Below are 22,731 nucleotides of genomic sequence, written 5' to 3'. Positions count from 1 at the left end.
AGGTTCTCGGTTTATGGGGAAGAGCGAAAGAAGCGGGCGAGCGCGGAAAAAAAAACGAGACGGAAGAAGGCGTATATATACCGTAATGTCGATCTTTGTTTCGTTGCAAACCACTTTTAATTAACCTCGGGCGACAAAAATAGCCACATAAAATCTTGGGTGGGTTTGTCATGATATTCTTGACTTCTCTCAACTTGTCCGTTCCCAGGATTGTTTTTGAACCTCCTTACTCGTTAATGCGGATCCTTAAGTGCTAACCGTACTCTAAATTACTACATAAGATTTAAGATGCCGATGGTCTTGTGGCAGTTCATGTTTCAAACATGAAACACATTCTGCGCTGGTTAAACCCGACGCTTTAAACGTCAACTTCATTACTATGATAGACGGTTTCCGAGTAAATAGGGATCGCAAATTTGTGTGAAGTTTCTCCAGTGCAAAAATGGGTTGTTTTATGCATAAACGAATAAACTTAAAAACGTGTTTGGAGTTTTTTGCCTTATAGTTGCAATGCATCCAAACCTGTTCAGTTTTATTCCTGGCGTTATCCTCTTCAATTCTGCCTTTGTATGCCGACACTTGAATTATGACAGTTACATGTAAGAACAGAACAAGATCTAGAATTTAACTAATAAGTAACAGGCACCTATGGTTATTCGTACGACGTGATCAGTTTAATTAAAATATTTTTAATAACTAAAAAAGTGTGCAATTTCTTTGCAGGACATTTTTCTTCACTTAAGTTGCAATGCGTCCAACTCAGTTGTTTGCAGTTTTGGTTTTTCTGGCGTTGTCCTGGAAGTGTAACGGTGAAGCCGCTGATCAGTGCCCGGCACAACAACCAATCTATGGCAAGGCTTTGAAAGGTTTCACATTCACGACTCTGGTGTCGCCAACTGCTTTTGGATGTTTAGTAGATTGTCATTACGAAGACAGATGTCAGAGCTACAATTATGTTATGAAGACAAATATCTGCGAGATGAACAACAGAACCAAGGAGGCTAAACCAGAACAATTTGTGTCAGATCCAGATCGGTTTTACATGAAGCGTGGAGCACACAGAAGTAAAATTATTGTGATTATAAATCAGTGTGAATTGTTTGTGCTTCTGTTAAATTTAAAGCTGATTTTGTTTAAAAACTTTTTTTTAATCTCATCAGAGCAACTCGGTTCCATTCCCGCTCTGCCAGCTCAGTCATGTAAGGAAATCAAAGCAAATGAAGGAGGACAAGCGGTCAGCAGTAATTCGTGGTTGGATCTTAGTGGTTCTGGAGAGGTTATCTTGGCTTACTGTGACATGAACACAGAAGGTTTAATAATACTTAACTTCTCATTTTATGTATATAACTGTGAAGTAGTGACCTCACTGGCGTGTTTTCTTTCTTAGTCGCAGATTTTTGTATTCGGCATCACTGCCAGAACGGTGCTTCGTGTGTCAATGGTCACGTGAACTACTCATGTTTGTGTAACGACCAATGGACTGGGACCTCCTGCGAATTAAATGCGACAAGTAAAAACACTTTTTGGTTTTTATGCTTTACATATTTTATCTTTCATAAGCATGGTAAATTCCATTTGATTCTATTTATTTAGCCTAATGTAACTCAAAATGACGAGAAATTGGAACATTATAGCTAACTTTTGCTTACTTTATGACATTTGTTTACTGACATTGGCATTGACAAAACTTTATTTATCCACGGTTTAAACATCAGTTTATTAAAATAACTATAATACTGTTTTACGTGTTTGCCGTGTGGGTGCCCGTTAAGGAGTAAACGTCATTGATTCTCTTTCTAAAGCTTGAAAGGGTTAATGGCTTACGTAGTTTAGATGGCAGTCCATTCCAAGGAACAGCCTGGAACAACCAAAACTGCAGGGCGTTTAAGATAGTTAGATCTTAGTTTAGGTATTTGCAGGATGTTCTCAGAGTTACGGATAGGGAAACGGACAACATTGGAAAAGGGCTATAAGGCCTGATTTCACTAGCGACATTAGCATAAGCACAAGCATAAACATAAGATACGTAATGATAGCACCGTCATACGCATAAACATAAGAACTAGCACAAGAAAAACGAAAACACTTGTTCTTCTTGTGTTCTATATACCAGGAATCGCCACGACATAAGCATAAGCATGTCCCTTCCGCAGTACCTTCTCCTATGTGTAGTATATAGTTTCTTTATATTGTTTAGTGAAAGATTTCCACCGCTTCTTATATTAATTTGTAATATTTCTGATCCGTTGCCACTGTATTGTGAATTGTAAATGGTATTTTGTAAATAGCGTTGTAATATTGTAAGTATTTTTTTTTTTTTGTGTGTGTTATTTTCTAAATGAATAAGAATAATAATAATAAAAAAAAATGTCCCTTCCGCAGTGAAAATCAGCCTTTATAGGTCACAGACGGGATAATTGGAGAAAATGAATAATTTGTTGGGAAGTGACTGGAGAAAATACTCTTGGAGGATTATCACACAAACAAGTTCTACTAGATCACTGCTTCATAGTTTTTCATAAAACTTAGTCTCTGGGCAGGATTTCATTAGTCTGGACAATGTTTTGCCCTCGGCCTTTATGGGCCGATAGAGCAACCTCCAGTATAATACTTTAAAAAAGGTGTTTTATATCGAAGTGCATTTTTTGGTATCTCATCAAAAGCAACACTCCTTCATATCGGGTACAGTCCCTATAGGAAGGTATTTTCTCGTATTTCCCAATGAATTTCTCGCTGTTCTTAAGTTAAACTAATTTCTCAAGTTTCTTTTTGTAAAGGCACGACTTCCACGTGGCCATCCGGGACTTACGGACTCCCTCGAACCAGGCTTGGCTGCCCTCAGTCTTACGGCTTTGAGTGGAAAACAGGTTGGAGGTATCAAAATACGGAAGATACCAACCCAATGAACGACTATTCCGACATTTTTCACATGGACGCCACAGTCTGGAAAAATGATTTAAACATAAGTTTCTGCATTAAGGAAGAGAACGCTTCTGATGCAAAGCGTGGAATATGGCCGAAAGGTAAGAAGTTGTTATTTAGGACATTATCAATGAAGGCTACATTCAAATCAGGGGCTGCCAACAGCGTTAGGCCTTTCAGTACTCTACAGTTTACACATGCAACTAATTCACACATGCTTGTTAGTAAGAATATTGTAGGTAGGATATTTGCGTTATTTATTTGCGTTATTTTCCATTTATTTTAATGCAATAAATACATTTAAAATTTTATTACCAGTAAACAAGCAACTACTTATACCTAATCGTACGTTTTTGGTACGCTTCGGCGGCATATCAGGCGAGTTTGGTCAATATCCATGGCGAGACCAAACGAGCCTGATATGCCACCGAAGCGTATTAAAAAGGTACGATTAGGTATTTACCGTACCCAAATTCAGCCAAAAATCCGGTAATATTTATTGCTCTGTTGAAGTTATGCTTGCAAGGTACGTACTGCAAATTGTGTTGACTTGGTCTTCAACACTTTTACCAAGTTCCTGTTCTGCCTTTTTTCCACTCTTTCCACTCATTTGTTTAGAGTTTCATTCTCTAAATTTTCAAAATCAAAATTAAGCGAAAATTTGGAAATTCCCACTCCATTTTTTCAGTCTGAATGTCTCAGTACTCGACGGCAAACATCGCGCAATTGGCGAGCGCGCTCAAGTTTAGTTTTGGCGGAAAAGTTTTTCTCTTTTTACGACCACTAAACACCGCTAAATTTAAATTACGAAGTTCTGTTTTATTGTTAAAACCTCTTCTTAATTCATCGTACAGTAACACTCCTTTACTTCAAAGTGACCGTGATATGGTGGCATATCAGGTCAGTGACTTGATATCATAGGATATCAGGACAGTAGATCGCGCTTCTGATTGGCTACTTGTGAATTTGGGTACGGTAATGATTGGAAGGGGTTGGTAGTGTTAAAGAATATGAAATTAAAATTAAGCTCTTTTCAGTACTCTGTTGCGTGGATGTAGAAAATAACATACAGAATGTAAGCTTTGTGTGTTTGCGGGTTTGGTGGGGGAAGGGAATCTCCACAGTATTAACGCGGTGTAAATTATTTCCAAAATTAATATTACTGATATTTAGATACAAATAACTCTTTTCAGGTCAATATTGTATCTACAAGAAAGGGGTTTGTCCAAATGGACTCAACGACGGATTTATATCCTGGGATGACGAAGATGACACCGACAACAGCAGTATCGGAGGAACACTTCCTGATGGCATATACGACAGCGATACTGAGATTTCATTTTGTTGTCGAACGAATGGTGACAAATCAGATCCCATGCCCCTCCCTGTGAACAAACCATTTTATTTGCTGGCTTATGGTTCGTCTGAGTGTCAGCAAGTAAAAGGAGCACTTGTTACTGAGGAGTTCATAAAATATGATACCGAGGACGATGACAACATAGATGATTGGGATGGTTCTCACCCAAACATTACAAACCCAGATTTTCCTACAGTAACCTATTGTTACTACGAAAGTAAGTGCTTACTAAGACCGCAACTAGCGCGCGTACTTAATAATGCGTAGATAAAGGTAAAGTTTGTGTCCGAGCCAAGTGGCCTATACTGCCGGAGCTTATCCCGGTTTCCGTAGCATTAAGTGACTAGGAGTATTGCTACTCCCCCCTGGATGGGATGCTAGTCCATCGCAGGGTTACCCCTCAGCAGTAAATTCACCGGTACCCATTAATACACCTAGGTGGCGAGAGGCACTGTGAGAGTAAAGTGTCTTGCTCAAGAACACAACGCAGCGCCTCGGCCAGGGCTCGAACCCGAGCCGTTCGATTCGGAGTCGAGAGCGCTAACCATTAGGTCACCTCGCCTTCCACATACGTAGATATTAATGTTTTATAAATGATTTCCACCTGTCATCCACATGGACAGTCTTTCGTGACTGAATGAGATCACCTGAAGGTGACGTTTACAAACCTCAAGTACCCTGACAGCCTTATCAACTCTACCATTTCTCACTCTGTCGCCTCAATATTAAATTGACCGAAGATGCGGTCGTGCCAGCTCAACTGCCTGTCAACGAAGATACTGTTCACCGAGTGGTTTTGCCATTTAATGATCAGAACTCGACCGTTGTGCAAAACTCTTATCGCTAATTTTTATTCTTAAAATGTTTGTCCAAATTTAATCCATAAAGTAAAACTGAGGAAAAGCCTGACTCGTGCAATGTTATCGTTTGGTAAAAATCAAATAATTGACATCTGCGAAAATTTATTCATACTACGACAGATCTTTTTTATATGAAAATAAAACAAGAAATCCACCGAAGGAGTCCATATATCATTACTTGTTGAGATTATGCTCCATTTTGAAACATAACGGTGCTAAAATTATGGCTAAGTAGCTTTTCCCCCTCCAGAGATGGGCCTAGAACAACAAGATGAAGTTATGATGTGAATTATTCCAGGGATGCTAATTGTAATAAGTTTTCATTGATTTTCGCAGGAAAAGGGGCAGATTGTGAAAACGTCTGCACGACTTTTTCAACTTGCGATCAAAACCTTGTGCATACCTAACTAAAAATAATCCCCATTTACCTCCGGTGGACGTGTATGGTTATTTTTAACAAAGCGAGACAACAAATTTTACTGTGTTTCTATTGATGTACAGTTGGCTTTTGACTGTTTTTTTTTTTTTTTTTTTTTTTTTTTTTTTAAATTCATTCACAAAAACAATAACACTTATTACACGAAAAGAAACTACGTAAAAAATTACTTACATTAACAACATACAAAAAAAGAAAAATTAAATAAATAAATAAAAGGGCGACTCCTCTGCCTAAAAAGGTTGGCTTTTGACTGTTGACGTTTCGATTTGATTCTCACGATAGTGCCAGTGATAAGTGGTGTATATAATAGTCTCTTACGACTTTAGGTTGCTTTAACAATAGGTTTATTTCTTTTATGTATGAGAGTTTTAATATTAAAACGTCCCGTTTTTGGCTGTATTCATGGTCCGAACGTTAGACTATTCGTGAGAATTTAATGGACATTTCAAAAGCATTTGCGCTTACACAAGCGATGAGAAATCGCCGGAGAAATGGCCTGCAATGAGCGAAGTGTAAAGAGCATCTGAAAAAAGTCATGAGTTCGGTTTTGCAGTCGATTGGGTGGTAGGATGAGTTTAATATCAGAGTCCCTACCCTTACTACGAATAATTTGCAAGGCAGAATCGTTAAATAATTAAATATCTTTTCCCTTACAACTCTAAAGTACAAAGAAAATTAAAATTAAAATGAAATAGTTATACAGTCAACTCTCTCTAAGACGGACACCGTCGGGACCGGCCCCAACTGTCCGTCTTAGAGAGGTGTCCGCCTTATAGAGAGTCGAGTTAACCTGACACCAAAACTTTTGAGATGATAAAGCTAAAATGCTATGCACAACGAATTCACGTCTGTTTTAAGTCGCTAACTTTAGCAAAACCTAAAAAGTGGAACAAAAATAATATCAGAAATTTGTCTCATTTGCTCATTACAAACGGTAATACTGTAAGTAGAAAACTACCTCTTTGGTGCCCATACGCAGAGAAGTAATACGTAATAGCGGATTCTTTTTGGTAAGTTTGGTATTCTAAAGACGCTGACTCGATACCAAGTTTTGAAGTATTATTCACTAAAAAATAACTTCTTGTGCGTGTCCGTTAGCGGTTTCAAAGTGTCCGTTGTCAGTCTTAGAGAGGTGTCCGTCTTACAGAGAGTTTTGTTATAGTAAAATAACTGAAAAGCGGCAGGGACCATAAACAGGTGTCCGTCTTATCAGGTGTCCGTCTTATAGAGGTGTCCGTTAAGAGAGAGTTGACTGTAGAGTGTTCTACTAAGCTGATTGGTGCGATTTCTTCTCTTACAGCACCAGTAAAAGCAGACGCAGTCAGCTCATGCGCGAGCCTCCTAGAGAGGACAACTGCATTTAGTGGTGTGATTCGCTCAAACTACAAACCATTGTACGGTCCTAATATGGAATGTAACTGGACGATCTCCGTCTCCTCTAATGCCACTTTGGAGTTGGTCTTCTTGAAGCTTACAACGGAGGTATCTTTCGACCTTATTCAGGTGTACGATGGTGGATTAACGTCTTCTCCGCTGATTGGCAGCTACAGTGGAACGTCTGTACCTGATGCTGTCAACAGCTCGTCAAACCAGCTCCTCGTCACATTTACATCCGATTCATTGTTCGAATATTCTGGATTCGTAGCCACATACCAAGGTATGGGTGATGATTTTTGTTTGATCTTCCATGTTGTTGTTGCAATTGGTCACCTACTCATCCATTACGTAGCCTGCCCCCAGTTTAAGTCTAATAATGTCTTACGCAGATAAAGGATTTAAAATAAAGATTAGAAACGTTATCCACAAGAGCTGAGAAGTTTGTTTTCTTTTGTTCTTTTTTGTTTTATCAGCTGTTGGTCCTGGCTCTGTTCGTCTTGTTGGTGGAACCTTCTCTTGTGGAACAGTTCAAGTATTTTATAAAGAACAGTGGGGCACAGTGTGTGACGAATCCTGGGATATCGATGATGCTCACGTGGTCTGCCGACAGCTTGGCTTCTTTGAAGCAGATCACGCATTAAGCGGAGCTCATTTTGGTGAAGGATCGGGGCCGGTGTGGATGGATAAAGTGGCATGCACCGCCAGGGATTCGTTCCTTTACAACTGCAAGCAGCGTGGATGGGGAAGCAGCGACTGTGCTCACAGCAGAGACGCTGGTGTCAAATGCGCCGTCGTTCGATTGGTAAACGGTGACGTCAACTTTGGACGAGTGGAGGTCTTCCATGACGGCCAATGGGGGACAGTTTGTGGTGATAACTGGGACATCACTGATGCCAATGTTGTGTGTCGCCAGCTCGGTTTCTCGAATGCAGCTTCCTTCTCGGGTAGTGCCAAGTACGGTGAAGGCTCTGATCGCATCTGGATGGACGAGGTGGACTGTCAGGGAAGTGAAGCTTCGTTGTTGGAGTGTGCTCATGAAGGCTGGGGACAGCACGACTGTATTCATAGCAAGGACGCTAGTGTGGAGTGTGTCAATTAGCTAAAAAAAGCAAATGTTCATTTTCGTTTTTTGAATTTCTTCTTTTCTGAATATAACACTCCGGTCAATTAACAATTATCCTGCGAAATCGCGCGTTATATCATTCTCATAATGGCTGCGGTCACATCTTGGCTACGAACTATAGTTAGTCAGGGATAACAATAGTTAGATATTTCGGTAATGTGACCGCTTCTCTGTTCACCCTTACTATAAATGTACGCCTCGGTGCCAAATCAATACAGACTTACTAAAGTCATACTCAAGCAGGGTTCTGGGTTAGGGTCGATTTGCACTAGCGGACAAGTTTGAAATGTCATGAATTGTTCGCGACAACATTGTCCAGGCAAGTCAAAGACATCTTGAAGAGAACAAAAGGTGAAATTTTTAGTACAATAGCTTTGCACGTGCTTCTGGCATCCCTGTACATTTCTCAGCACGGTCGTCTTGGGCAAACAACAAATATACAGTACCACGCGGTAAAAAATTCTTAAAAAATTCTCATTTATAGTACGCATGTTCTCATGCAGTGGAATAATGAGTCGTCTCAAGATAACTTCTTCTTTTCTCCTTCTTACATTGGGCAAACACTTCGCTTATAAACATGCTTTGCCAATCGCAGAAAGATTTTGCGGCTAAATTATGATAGTATGTTACATTCTGCTCATTCTGAAAGATTGAACAGGATAATTGTTTTATTATCAATCGAAGCTTTCACAAAACACTACCATATCATTGGTCATCAGAAACCTGTACACGAAATACTTGTAATTGAACAGCGTACGCATCTTACCCAAGTAATTGTACAGTACGCGTCATTTGTGCGTCCTGTCTTTTTAGTTTATCGTGTAAAAAAACTCAACTGTTATGTTTTTAATAATTTTGGTTATTGTTAACAAATGTTGTTATAGTTCTGATTAACTGATAAACTATTCAAGTTGCGAGTTGTAAAAGTGTTGTAAAAGGAGTTTTTTTAAACAAACAATAGTAACAACGGAAATATGATGAAATGGTTAAAAAAGGCTTCCAGATAGAACATCCAAATGAATCTCAAAGGTGACGTGTGAAGGGGTACAGTTAAGTGTTTTAATATTCCTCGTAGGGAACACCTTCAGCATAATCATAATAAGGTTCGTCGTCTTGATCATCTCCATAGTAAGTATGCGGAACAGAAAGAGTAGGATCGACGCTTGCCATAGGAATCGGTTTAGCCACTTCATCATAATACTCTTCATCGGAATAGCCCGTTTCCTCGGGATAATCCATGCCCTCGGGATAGCCCTCGGGATAAAACATTTCATCTCCCTTGTAACCCATTTGGTCAGGATAGAACATCTGCTCATGACCAACACCAGGAAAGAACATTTGATCGGGATCATACATCTCTGCAGGGTAGAACAGTTGATCTGCAATAGTAAGGAACAATTTTTATCAAAATCGGTAAGGAACATTTAAACGGGATTGGGAGGGGAACATTTGATCACGATTAGTGAAAAACATAATGTTGACTGCATTATGTTGTTATTGTAATGTATGAGTTGACAACCTACACAAAATGAAAACATGAAGTTTTGTCAAACAAACGGGGGGTTCTCCACTGAAATCTAGAGATTGATTAAAATCTAATAAATCAAGAAAATCGTGTCATTATTTACCGTGAGAATAGCATGACCTACCCAGGAGTGTTGTTCAAACCTGGGAGCCCCAATCGCAGGACTGAATACCTACCCTGATATGCAAGCTCCTTTTTCTTTCTACAGTTGGCACATTTTATGCACATTTTCTTCAACATCAGGATGATAATGATTAACAGAGCTATGCCAATAGCACTGGCGCAAAGCACAACAAGGATGGTGTCCCAAGCACCCCTTTTAAGGTCCTTCAACAAGTACTTGGGTGTTGTGAAGCGGGTCCGTCTGTTTGGGCTGCACTTGGTGATTGCATTGCCTTCGTACCCTTTTGGACACACGCACTTGAAACTACCAGGCGAATTACGGCAGTAACTTTGTTTGGAGCAGTTGTGTGTCCTGATCTTGCACTCATCCCGATCTAAAATTCATCAGAAAAAGGCGGTTTCACAGTAAGAACTCGTTACCTACCCTCACACAACAACAACAACAACAACAACAACAATAAAACAGCTTCTTTTGGCCAAAAAAAATTATTCCTACATACCAAGAGACGAGAATTAACAATTGAGCTACGACAATTGAGGTAAGAGCCGCCCTGATATGCCACCAGGCTCAAACCCTAACTTAATACGGAACCTATATAGATCAGAAGTACCTCTGTATAGATTGATGATATAGAGAGTGGAAAAATAGATCAGATACTTCTCCACCTGGGTGCATGGTTGCGTTAGTTCAACACCAGCCAACAGCATTTTCAGTGTCAAAATGCAACCCATAGGTAATTTATAACAAATATATAAAACAAAATGTAACAACCAACCTTTACATTGTCTGTCAGCATCAAGGAAATACCCATGGTCACATTCACAATTATAGGACCCCGGAGTATTGATACATTTCATATCTCCCTCACAGAGCCGCGTATTTTTATCTGCACATTCATCAATATCTAAAAATGAACAATTAAATTAATTAATATTTTTCAGTACGTTCAAGTATTTGTTATTGAAATTTGTCTACGAGATGCAGAAAGAAAAATGATGAGATATTTTTCAGCTTTAAAATGAGCAAAAATGACTGATGTTATTACAACCTCGTTCCCAGAGCCACACTCCGTTTACTCCTTCGGGTAAAAATTTATGCAGGTAACTCAAATGAGAATTAAAAATCGCTTTACACTTAAGCGTGCACTTTCGATTTATGGTGCACACAAGAAGTTTGGAGAATACGAAAGAAGCAAACGAGTTGCGCGAGGCGAATGCCAAGAGCAAATTTAGCTTCCTGAGTGTTCTCCAACAAACTCGATAGTGCACAGCTAAAAGTATAAACCATTTGTTTTATAACATTGCCGGTGGAAATGTAGACCTAAATCCGCATTAGAAACTCGTGGAGAAGAAAAAAATCTGGACAAAACGATTTACACATGCTATCAGCCAGCACTAATGGATATTATAGTTCAACGATTCTAATTGATTTAAATTGATCAAGTGACGCGATAGTGTTCGTCCGCAAAGGGCACCATCAGCCCATAGTGTCTGTCCGAGAAAAATGCCCGGATGTATAGTACTCGCCCGTTAAAAATGTTTTGTGAAAAAGCGAGCCTTCAGACAGAAAAACCCAATAAATTCACTGCATTTAGTGGGTTTCTTGTCTGGTTTTCTTCTGTTTGTGATTTTGGCTTTCAATTAGGTCTTTTATCCTAAAAAGTAAATTATACTTCAAAGATGTTCGTTTTTGAATGGGTACGCAAAAGGAAATTTAGTGGTTAACAATAAAAACGATAGAGTGTTTTTGCTTCGGAACTATCAGTTTGATAATTGCCCCTTGGAAATTCGATGTTCATTCTTTGTTTTAAGAACATTAAATTTTCAAGGGGTAACTATCAGTCCATAGTTCCTCGACAGAAACACTCCAATATTTAATTTCAATGGTGAATTTGATTGCGCGGCTCTGCCGACTATGTTATAATAGTTTAACCGGCTCATTGCATCACGCTCTCACTTGATCATACAAGTCAAAGTATATGAGACTCCTCTCTCTACCTTGCCATAGCCCCAAACCCCAAGACTAACAGCTACTCTAAAGTTAAAACCATGGCCCTAACCTCATCAAGGCTACTTCCACTACTCAAGGATACTCTTGCTGAATTCGTAGGCTAGCCTCTAACAGAGGGTCTCAATGGGGTAAACCGTTAGCCGTAAAACGGCAAACATTTAGCCGTTAGTCGAAAAGTTGTAAAAGTTTACTGTAAGCCGTAAAATATGTTAATCGCAGAAATTTCCAGCCGCTAAAAGGAAAGTCTCATGATTCTTGTCAAGCCTTTTTGTGTTTTTCACCTTAAAAGGCCAATACTCTTAATTAGGAAAAACGGAATTGATAAAAGTGTCTGCCGAATATGTCATGTCTGTATCTCTATAAGCTTTCTCTTTCCACGTATGAAAGAATAACCAGTAAAACACCCACCTTTACAGACATTTCCATCCCTTCTGTAGTGTGATTTACATTCACAGCTGTAACTGCCTTGAGAGTTATGACAATCCATGTTCTTATTACCACAGGGATTATTCAAACACTCGTCAGTGTCAAAACATTCACGAGCTTCGCGCTTGTATTCAAATCCTGTCTTGTTACAAATGCAATCATAAGAGCCTATAGAGTTTTTGCAGGTATTACTTTCATCGCCGCAAACGTACGGGGTTTCTTTGCATTCATCGATATCTGGAAAAGCAAAAGAGATTAATGGCAGTTAACCAAGTGGAAGGTATAACTTAAATATTATTTTTAGCATCCATCAGAACATAGGCGGCGGAGCAGGGGGGAGCAGGAGGGTTGTAGCCCCCAAACCCCCCCCCCGCCCCCTCCCCCCAGTCATATAATGCCGGACTTTCCACAAACCCCTTCTCCGCACAACGCCACTAGTAGATGTTCAAAAACTGTTTTATGGATTGTTTTTGACGCTATCTTTGACATTGGCAACTTCAGAGCCAACATTTTGTGCCCTCCAACGACAAAAAAGCTTCCCAAAAAGCATCATAAAGTAGGATCGCCTGGACTGTCATTAAAAAATTAAGGGCAAAACTTGTTAAAATAAAAGGATTTCTCTCACTGAGAACAATCGTGAAGAAACTGGTTATGTCTTGTCTGCTGACGAGTTTTTAATGTTGAACGAGCGAAAAACAAAACACCTTCGAAACTTTCTTTATCTTCCAATAAAGTTCGAAAAATGATCGGAAATGTTCGTGTGGCCTTCAAGCAACAATCGGAGACAGTCTTCGGCCCCACGTTCCAAAACGCTCCGCCGCCTCTGCAGAGTACGAAAATGACTCCAAAGCACATCATCCTGTAGCACTGATAAGCATACACTTTTTATTTCGCAGATTATTAAACCCTTCATTTCCCTGAATTTTAGCAGAAAAAATAAAGTGGATAATTGCCATTAAACTGAACCTTTAAACAAGTGGTTGTAAAATATTTGATATTCGAAGTAAAACGTTGGAACCTTTTCCAATTAAGAAAACGGACAGAAACTGAACTTCTTCCAGCTCAGGATGTTTTTTTTTTATTTCCTTCTCAACATCGTTTCCTAACTTTGGAACCTCAAGTCACTTTGAATTAATAAATCTCCACATTTTTTTCAGATTTTAGTGACCCATAAATAGTGATTACCTAATAGAGATATTTAGTATATACTTAAACAGTGGATAGCGTTTTTGGCGCTCGCTGATTGGCTACTCGAACTCCGAACATCCTTGTTGTTATTCAACACATGCGCGCGCCGCCCATACATGGTCAAATTGTTAACGTTATCTGTCAATAATAGTTGAAAACTGCGTAGCGTCTTTTATGCTAGAAATAAATGTTAATGTTCCAAAATGACGCTAAATGGCGGTATAAAAGTGCTCCGACGTTTCGGCAATACTGCCTTTTTCAGGGTGGCACGAAGAAATAACGAGTCCGTTATTTGTAGTCGTGTGCCGTTCTGAAAATGTTTTGAAAATGTTCCTGGCACGCGCCAAAAAATTGCGCGCGCGTGTGTGTGCGCGTTCATCCCTTGGGGAGCGAGCGTTTGAAACTTGAAGATTTGTCTCATCTCCTCTCGTTGGCGGACGTCTTTTTTGAAAGCCCTGATTTGAGTATGGCGACCCGAGCGTCATCAAGTGAGTGGCCTGGGCTGTTAAAATGAAACGCTACAGGCAAGTCATTCCTCTTGTGAATAACGTCGAGGCGGTGTTCTCGGAAGCGGTCAGCCAATCTGCGGCCTGTCTCCCCGATGTAGACTGTCGTAGGGCATTTACGGCACGAGATACAATAGATGACGTTATCTGTGGTGCATGTAAAATGCCCTGTGATCTTGATTTGTCCCCCTGGTGATGGGATTGAGGCAGACTGGTTGATGTGGGGGCAAGTACGGCAGATGGTACGACCGCAGGGGAAGGTACCCGGTTCTTGCTCTGGTTGCGTTTGAAAGTCGCAATGGACTAACAGGTCCCTCAGGTTTTTGGCCCGTCTGTAAGCCTTTAGTGGTGGTTGTGAAAAGATGAGTTTGGTGGAATCATCATCTGCCAAGATGTTATGGTTGCGGCTTAATATGTTACTGACGGGCGTGTTCTTGGGATGATATGTTGTGACCATTGGCACTCTGTTAGTCGCGGTCTGGTTTGTGTTCTTTTCAGCCAATAGAAGAGTTCTTGGTGTAGAAGCTGCCTTACGTCTGCCCTCCCGCACAAGTTGAACAGGATAACCACGCGCGACGAAGAAAGACTCCATTGTGGTGGCTGATTCTGCGAAGTCGTCGTCCTCGCTGCAGATTTTCGGCAATCGTAAAAATTAGCTTGTTGGTATAGCCGCTTTACACTTGAAGGGATGCGATGACTTGAAGTTGAGGTAAGAGTGGCTATCTGTTTCTTTGTAGTATATCGAAGTTGCGATGCGGTCATCACGAGGTGTTATGTACATGTCCAAGAAGTTTCAAACGCTCGCTCTCCAAGGGATGAATCGCGACTTTTCATTCATATAAAGTACACACACGCGCGCGCAATTTTTTGGCGCGTGCCAGGAACATTTTCAAAACATTTTTAAAACGGCACACGACTACAAATAACGGACTCGTTATTTCTTCGTGCCACCCTGAAGAAGGCAGTATTGCCGAAACGTCGGAGCACTTTTATACCGCCATTTAGCGTCATTTTGGAACATTAACATTTATTTCTAACGTTATCTGTCATTCGTACATAACAGATATCCTGCGATATACGTAGGTTGCGAAGATTATTTCGAAATCTTGTAAAGCGCTGCATAATGACAGTTTTACTATCTACAAAATGTGTTTCGTTGACAATTTGTTGAATAATAAAACAATTATCCTGCTCAATCTTGCTGAATATCGTCTGATTTTAGCCGACTCGGCCTACGGCCTCGTCGGCTGAGTATCAGGCGATATTCCACGCGATTTCGCAGGATAATTGTTAACGTATTCACCTCCGAGCAACGCGCGCCAGAAAAGTGTAATCGTTGCAGGGATACATTAGTCCAAAGTCATCCTTTCGGGTAATATTATCTCACTGTTTTAGTATATACCTGATTGTAGAAACGTTGACCCGTAAAAAGCAAAAACCGTGAACGATGCGACCCAAAATTAATGTTTACTAAGAAATCTGACAAAAATCATCCCCATCTGTGACAGAATAAACATTATGATATGAGAGGTTGCATAAATCATGCCCTTTATGCTCTTTATACCCCAAAAGAAGAAAATATCTTGATTATCAATAAATAGAATATATCTCAGCGCACCAATGTTGCCTTCCCAGAATGACATTCGGTCTTATCGTTAATGATTTATGCTTTTCACAGGGTCAACCTTTCTTCAATTAGGTGTATACTATACTTCAGTGTTGGTGGCTAGTGGTGGATATTTACCGAGCCGCGAATATCCACCACTAGCCACCTCCACTTCGGTGAATAGTTGTTAAATAGTGATCTCAAGCAGACACCCCACTAATTTAAAATCTCTAACAGGACTCACTTATCAAGCTCTCCAAACACATTACAGAATTAGGCTACATGGTTGCGTTTCCTAACTTTCTGCAAGCAAAATTAATGAAAAGTTATTAACTGACCAACACATTTATCTTGGTTCTTGCTGAAACCCGTTCGACACAAGCAGAAGTGGCCTCCAATTGTGTTGTTACATTGTGAGGTTGTTTCATCACACTTGTGAGCACCAGCGTCGCATTCATCGATATCTTTACATTCCCCACTTGTGTTGTAAAAACCTTTCTTGCATTTGCATTCATATAAACCATTTGTGTTTGTACAAATAGCATTGTTGTCTGTTCAAGAAAAACACAGAAAAAAAGAAACAGTTTAAACCTTTTTAAAACTTTAGTTTTTACTACAGTCACACCACATTAATGTCAAATTTTCTTTAGTTTAGATAAGCATCATGTTTACAAGGTCAAGTCTTGAAGAAATGCCTCTGTTTGTTAAAGGTTGCACTCTTATTAGACGTTATTGATGGACCCGGCCCTATGAAACTAATTAAAATAGATTAGAAGAGTCCTGTTCCATTGATTTCGTGATCGAGTAAATTGATCTGTTTTTAACTAAGACAACATAGCACACCACAACAGTCCACGTTTGTCGAATAGAGATGGAACATTTTATTTTATTTATTTATTTATTTATTTTTTTTTTGGGGGGGGGGGGGGCGGCTCTTTTGTTAACACAACAGAATGCAAAATGATAGAAATATAAGGCTACCATAATAAAACATACTTGTGGTTAGGATAAATACCGGCTCATGGGCTCAATTTTCACATTTTATGGTAAAGAACTGGGTCCATAAAAGAAGTGACAATGTTAGCGTTAGGTGTCCATTAAGTGGGGTTCAAATATATTCCGTAGCTATGTGACTACGCCAAAAAGTGACAAACATATCCAGAATTATATCCAGCAATTAGTTTTTGCGCGCGCTAATTGGACAAAACGCGTCACGTGGTACAAAATCGGACGACGGGTATCAGACATACCCCGTCCCATTCGATATCCATCTTGTGATTTTAGAGACAAGCACAAAACAACGAATCTCAAATCCAACTTTTTAACTGAAACACAGTGTTAAAAAAAATACGTAAACCAAACACCTTGCATTTATTTCAACCACAGTAACGCCGTAATTATCACTGTAGGGTATTATTCCTATTTACCGGCGATAACAATTCTTTTCGCACGTGCAAGATGGACATAAATATGCAAAACAAAGCGTGAAGGGAAAGAAAAAAAGACAAACACCATGCCAAGATAGTACATATCACCAATGTTAGCAAAACTAATGCTTGAATTCTTCGGCTTCTAGCATCCTTACTTCATTTTATTTTCTTCAACGCCGAGATTCCGTGCAAAAATAGAAAAAATAGAGAAACAACTAGACACAGATCAACGACAAGGGCTGTTATGAACTAATTTAAATTCGAAATTATTCGAAAGCTTATAAGAACTAACTATAGTTAACTGCATTGGTGTGACCGCAAAGACGGCCGAAAGCATCGATGTGACTGCAGCCAGTGTCCATGATCAACTACCAGATATACTCAAACAGATGAGCATCTTTTAACATAACTGCTTTTTGCAAGGCACTTAATAACTTTGGAAGAACGCGGTTCTACATATATCACACATACCTTCTTGTGCATTTCTTTTTTGGATACTAAGGAATGGTTGGCTGTCCATATGTTCAGTAATATCTATAGCGAAGAAAGAAAAAACGGACACAGCAAACATATTTTAATCAGATATATAACCTACAACGCAATAAGAACACGTACATATCATTCGATCAAGCTGTGATTTGCCAAAGTTTTTTTTTGGTTTTACAATACTATTCGATATTGAATCTATGGTCAGCATCAATCATTTAAGATCTTTAAAAAAACCTTTCAATAATCCTTAAAGTGCACCTAACCCCAAATTGTTTTTCTATCTTTCTCAATTTTCCTTTTTTTTTCTGATCACTTAAGTGAAAAAAGTATGGTCATAGGATTTTTACTTTATTTTCTGTGAATTTTCAAAGTTAGTAAAATTCGCGCCTTTTTGCTTTACCGCCGAATGGAAGGAGAATGGGTCCTAGTTGGGTCTGTGACGTCGCTGGGGAAGCCATCTTTTAAAGCGAAGAAGAGCAGATGGAGCGAAAAAATCACTAAAGATCTTGCAAGGTTTGTCCAGGGAAACTCACCACACAGGTTGAATAAAGACTTAAGAGCTTTGTTGTGAATCTTTGATGGTGTGGCACATTGTATACTGTCTCCATCTTGAATAAAAGCTGGTGAATTATCTCTTATAAGCTTCAATCTAAGCAATTCAATATTACAATCACAGTGGAATGGGTTGCCTGTTAGATACCTGCAACAACGAGAAATATTGATTGAGATATTTATTTTAATTAATATGAAATTGCTTCAACAACAAAGCTGAGTATCTTTATATTTTTACTTGTTTTATTCAATAGTATTTAGCTTGCCTTTTTATAGAGTTTTTGTCACTTTCATTTCGTAACGATTAGTGCTAAAAGGGGCTATGTCAGGCAATTTTAGGCAATTTCGGCACTGATCAACTTTTCATAGAATTAACTGAAATATCACAATAACGGCTTAAAACTATAAAATAACTCAAAAGAAACATAGAAAGGCCAAAAAGGGCATGGATGGGCAAAATTCGAGAGGGATAAAACGGATTGCGTTCGGGTAAACTTGAAAAACATCGGCCCGACTTTTTTCAAGTTTTTCTCAATTTGTATGAAAGTGTCATTTACAATGCTCAAAAATCATACTTGATTGTTATGTGGCCGTGATTTTGCCAATAAAAGACTTTCTGCTCTGCCAATTTAAAGTTTAGAGCTCTAATTAACAAAAATAAGTTGAGTTACCTAAAATACCGTGACCTGGCCCCTTTAAATATTTAATCGTAACTTTTTAATTTTCGTGTTTTACACTCCCCTGTCTTAGTCTACCTATAAAAACATTTACAAAAGCTTCCTTGTAAAACTCGAAAATGACCTCAGACAGAAAAGTCGAGAGATCGTTTTTATGGTAAGTCTTCTGAATTCATCGTATCCTAAAAAGTCTTTCGAAGAAACTGTCTGACTTAAATAAGATGAAATACAGTATGCAGTCACGGTAATTTCTGATAGAGCAGGGGAGCAGGGATGGCGCAGTGGTGAGAGCGCTCGCCTCCCACCAATGTGGCCCGGGTTCGATTCCCGGACCCGGCGTCATATGTGGGTTGAGTTTGTTGTTGGTTCTCGTCCTTGCTCCGAGGGTTTTTCTCCGGGTTCTCCGGTTTTCCTCCCTCCACAAAAATCAACACCTCTAAATTCCAATTCGATCGGGAATCCGAGGGCCACAGGTTTGTCAGTCGAAAGACTGTTATGTGCAACCCTCGTAAAACAAAGTTGATTTGATAGAAATAACAGCTATTTGACAAGAAAAGCAAAACGTCTAGTTATGAACTTGATCTGGACATCTACAACGCAAACGTCTAATGCACCGTATATCAAACTGAGCTGTAGTTATTTTAGATAGATAGATGGATAGATAGATAGTTTATTGATATTCTTAGATTGCAGTCTAAAAACTGAATTGCGTAAAAATTTACAGAGATAAATTATTAAAAATACAACTATTAAAATCTATTATAACTATATTAAAAATACAACTATTAAAATCTATTATGACTATATTAAAAATTTGACATAGAAGGAAAAAAACTATGTTTAAAACGATTTGTTCTAGCCTTACATGCTTGAAAATGACGTTGACTTCTGAGGTTATACATATTTACATTTTCTTGTGGTATGTACTTATGTAATTTGTGGCTACTATCGAGCATAATCTTATTAAAGAGTTTCTTGCACAGGATAGAACGTCGTTCCTTTAGGGTGCTTAGATTGCAACTTGATAGGATATCCTGATATGATGCTTGTGGATCGATAATAAATAGCGCGCGTTTCTGTACACGTTCTATATCGTCGCTTAGGTAAGCGGGAAGGCTATGGTGAAAAGCCGGCGCGCAATACTCTAGAACTGGTCTTATGCATGTACAATAGAAGTTAAGAATGACCTTTCTTGGGACACAAGCTCTTTTTAGTAATTTGATAAAATATAGTCTTTTGTTGGCCTTCTTTATGATTTCCGTAACGTGGTTATTCCAATGCAACGTATCGGTGATGGTGACACCTAATATCTTAACACTGTTGACCAAATCTAGATCTAAACTATTAATCGAAATGGGAGCAAAAGACTGTTTGATTTTCTTAAAGTCTATTGTTAACTCTTTGCACTTGTCCACATTAAGTTGGAGCTTGTTGCAGCGCGACCAGAGAGCTACCGTGTCCACAGCTTCCTGAATGTTACTTTCACTGTCCTTTGCGATCACTTCAGCAAGGGTAGTGTCATCGACGTATTTCCAAGTCTGTACATCAGAGGGGCTGAGATCATTTATCATAAGGACAAATAACCAGTGGCCAAGCTTGGTGCCTTGAGGCACGCCAGATGGTACGGTTCCCCATTCTGAGAAACAGTCGGCAGAGAGTTTCACACGTTGTTGTCTGTCCATCAAAAAATCACAGACCCAACGAGCGACACCACGTGGTATACGAAGAGACAAGACTTTGTTGACTAATGTTTGATGATCGATCAAGTCGAAAGCCTTCCTGTAGTCTAGTTGGATTATTCTCACTGCAGCGCTGGTTCCGTCTGTGGCTTGTGCCCAAGTGTGCAGCATGGAAACCAGAGCGTCGGCGCAGGAGGACTTCGGTATGGCGCCAAATTGGTTGGGGTCAACAATTTCCAAAATAGCAGGGCCAACATAAGCATGGACAACAAAGTCCTCAGCAACCTTTGACAGAGCAGCGGTTAGCGAGATTGGTCTAATGTGCTTCGAGACGACCGTAACAGGCTTGACTTTGGGTAGTGGGGTAACATCAGCATATTTCCACTGCGAGGGGAGCCTTTGCTCAGCAAATGATGAATTTAGTATTGAACACACCGGGTCAGCAAGACAGTCCGCATACTCCTTGAGAACCCAATTAGGCACTTGGTCTGGCCCCGATGCCTTGCGAGGATTTAAAGCAAGGAGGGCCGAAACAACACTGGTAACACTGAGGTTGACAACATCCGAGTCAGGATCAAAGGGAGGAAGAGTCTCAAGAGGGTTGTACTCCTGCATAGGCTCCAGCAGGGCGGTGTTAATAAGATCAGCAATTTCCTTTGGTGACTTGTTCTCGATAGCATCCAAATGGAGTTGCGATCGAATGTCATCTCCGCCTGTAGCAGTAGTCATCCCGGCGATCTTTTTCACTTCACTCCACCACCGACTCGGATTGGTGGTCTTTAAATTGTCCACCTTTGAGTTGAAGTAACTTTTCCGGCATAGCCTCCTTTCGCGATTGACATGGTTACGCAAACGGCGAAAGTTTTCAGTGTCTCCGCGAGCAAAAGCTTTGCTGCGGGCTTTAATGAGATCCTTGAATTGAGCTGTTATCCAGGGTGCGTCATTCACATGAAGTTTGACCGATCTTAGCGGCATAATGATATCCATGCCGGTCCTCAGAAAGTCAAGAAATACGCGAAGCTTGTCCTCACATCTAGCCAGAGTGTCGAGCACAGACCAGTCCACTGAACTTAAGTACCTGCCAAGTTCAGCTCTTCGACTGCCTCGGGTGTCCCTTCGAATTACAACACGCCGACTTGAGTTACGCGAGGGGCGTGGCTTAGGTTGCAGGAAGACAACAGAGTGGTCAGACAGGCCAAAGGGTGGAAAGATCTGTACTAGATTCTTATCGTACACTTGTGACATATTTGTTAAAATAAGATCTAGAGTGCGTTCGCCGCGAGTGGGTGTGCGAACAAGCTGCTTCAGTTTGAACTGCGTCAACAGGCGGCTGATATTCAAGCGGTTGAAGTCTCCAGTCAAAACAATACCACATCCGGGATACAGCCCCTCGATGGTCGTAAGTGAGGTCGTCAGATACTCCAGCATTGTGTTGTCGCATGCACCTTCTGGGTGAAGAGTGTGGTACACAGTTCCAAACACAATGCAAGGGTATTCCCGAGGCAGGCGAGAAGGCCTGAGATGAGCCCATAACACCTCCAAGTTAGGATGATACAGGTCAGTCAGGGCCTTGAACTTGATACTGTTGTGAATGTAAAGCCCAACGCCGCCGTGGATACCAACTGTGCGGTTTTCTTATATAACGTACTGTTTAAAAATATTTTCCATCAAACTTACACTTTTTGTAACTTTTCAAGGTGTTTCCAATCTTCCTGAGTGATATGTGTGATAAGGTTGTCTGTAAAATCACTGAGTGAGGAAAAGGACAAGAAAAAGGATGAAACATCTAAATGTAAATACGCCATATTAAAAAGTTATTATTTTACGTTGTAGACGCTTTCTTTTTTGTCAGTGTCTTAGAGCATACCGTTTTTTTGCGTGCAATGATCTGTGCATTTTACTTTAAGGACGAAGTCCTTAGCAAGAACCTTTTATATTGACCTGAAACCGATTTACCGTAAACATCGATGAGTAGACAAGAGGTAAATATTTCTTCAGGAAAAACTGTATTTCGGACGTCAAGGAAAAGGTAAAAGTGCTTTACTTACGCTATTTGTATTCCCTTCGGTATCTTGGGTATTCTGCTCAATCCCACCCCCCTGCACTGTAGCTTTTTTCCAAACTGAAGTACTTTGCATCCGGGGGAGGCGCTCTTCTCTCCGTTTATAGAAGCGATGATCACCCCAAGAAACACTAAAATATACATGAACCGACGGCCGCCCATCTTTTTTTTTTTCTTTTCACATCTTTGTGTTGTTTTTTGTTTGCTCTTCGCTGTGACGCAATATAATGACTTGCTAATTGAGTTTGAATGTACGTCATAGAAAGAAACTTACATGGATCGATGTGTCAAAAATGGAAGAGAAATTAAAAGCTGAAGAAAAGCAATTACAAAGAACTAAGGACTGCCTTTTTCATTACATCTATGAGTCACCTTTCAG

The 22,731-nt window shown here is 39.9% G+C and overlaps 3 protein-coding genes across 3 annotated transcripts; 1 reads left to right on the top strand and 2 right to left on the bottom strand.

Annotated features, from left to right (window-relative positions):
• The first annotated feature begins 748 nt into the window (after positions 1-748).
• LOC144647327 (uncharacterized) lies at positions 749-9,641 on the top strand. Its single transcript, XM_078507114.1, has 7 exons — positions 749-1,064; positions 1,161-1,310; positions 1,388-1,510; positions 2,778-3,023; positions 4,116-4,496; positions 6,879-7,235; positions 7,429-9,641. Exons 1-7 carry the CDS (start codon positions 749-751, stop codon positions 8,052-8,054), a joined length of 2,199 nt encoding a protein of 732 aa, XP_078363240.1. The 3' UTR covers positions 8,055-9,641.
• LOC144647319 (uncharacterized) lies at positions 9,138-22,582 on the bottom strand. The gene is made up of 9 exons (XM_078507100.1): positions 22,339-22,582; positions 21,968-22,039; positions 17,916-18,082; positions 17,365-17,427; positions 15,802-16,014; positions 12,146-12,400; positions 10,503-10,631; positions 9,780-10,100; positions 9,138-9,457 (listed from the first exon to the last, which is right to left on the bottom strand). Exons 1-9 carry the CDS (start codon positions 22,512-22,514, stop codon positions 9,138-9,140), a joined length of 1,716 nt encoding a protein of 571 aa, XP_078363226.1. The 5' UTR covers positions 22,515-22,582.
• Positions 19,330-20,182, bottom strand: LOC144634192 (uncharacterized). Its single transcript, XM_078493095.1, has one exon. The coding sequence runs from the start codon at positions 20,180-20,182 to the stop codon at positions 19,418-19,420; it is 765 nt and encodes a 254-aa protein (XP_078349221.1). The 3' UTR covers positions 19,330-19,417.
• Positions 22,583-22,731: the final 149 nt, after the last annotated feature.

The sequence above is a fragment of the Oculina patagonica genome, chromosome 1, assembly GCF_052425735.1.
Source record: "Oculina patagonica isolate OP01 chromosome 1, crgOcupat, whole genome shotgun sequence".
NCBI lineage: Eukaryota > Metazoa > Cnidaria > Anthozoa > Scleractinia > Oculinidae > Oculina > Oculina patagonica.
Note: the sequence above shows the minus strand (reverse complement) of the source record. Positions and strands in the feature narration are given on the sequence as shown.

Coding starts and splice junctions, on each gene's coding strand:
- LOC144647319 (XM_078507100.1), bottom strand. CDS start 22,514: ATGGGCGGCCGTCGGTTCATGTATATTTTAGTGTTTCTTGGGGTGATC. Junction 18,083..21,967: donor CTTGAAAAGTTACAAAAAGT/GTAAGTTTGATG, acceptor TCGTTGTTGCAG/GTATCTAACAGGCAACCCAT. Junction 9,458..9,779: donor AAAGGAGCTTGCATATCAGG/GTAGGTATTCAG, acceptor TTACTATTGCAG/ATCAACTGTTCTACCCTGCA.
- LOC144647327 (XM_078507114.1), top strand. CDS start 749: ATGCGTCCAACTCAGTTGTTTGCAGTTTTGGTTTTTCTGGCGTTGTCC. Junction 3,024..4,115: donor GCGTGGAATATGGCCGAAAG/GTAAGAAGTTGT, acceptor AACTCTTTTCAG/GTCAATATTGTATCTACAAG. Junction 7,236..7,428: donor ATTCGTAGCCACATACCAAG/GTATGGGTGATG, acceptor TTGTTTTATCAG/CTGTTGGTCCTGGCTCTGTT.
- LOC144634192 (XM_078493095.1), bottom strand. CDS start 20,182: ATGATAAATGATCTCAGCCCCTCTGATGTACAGACTTGGAAATACGTC.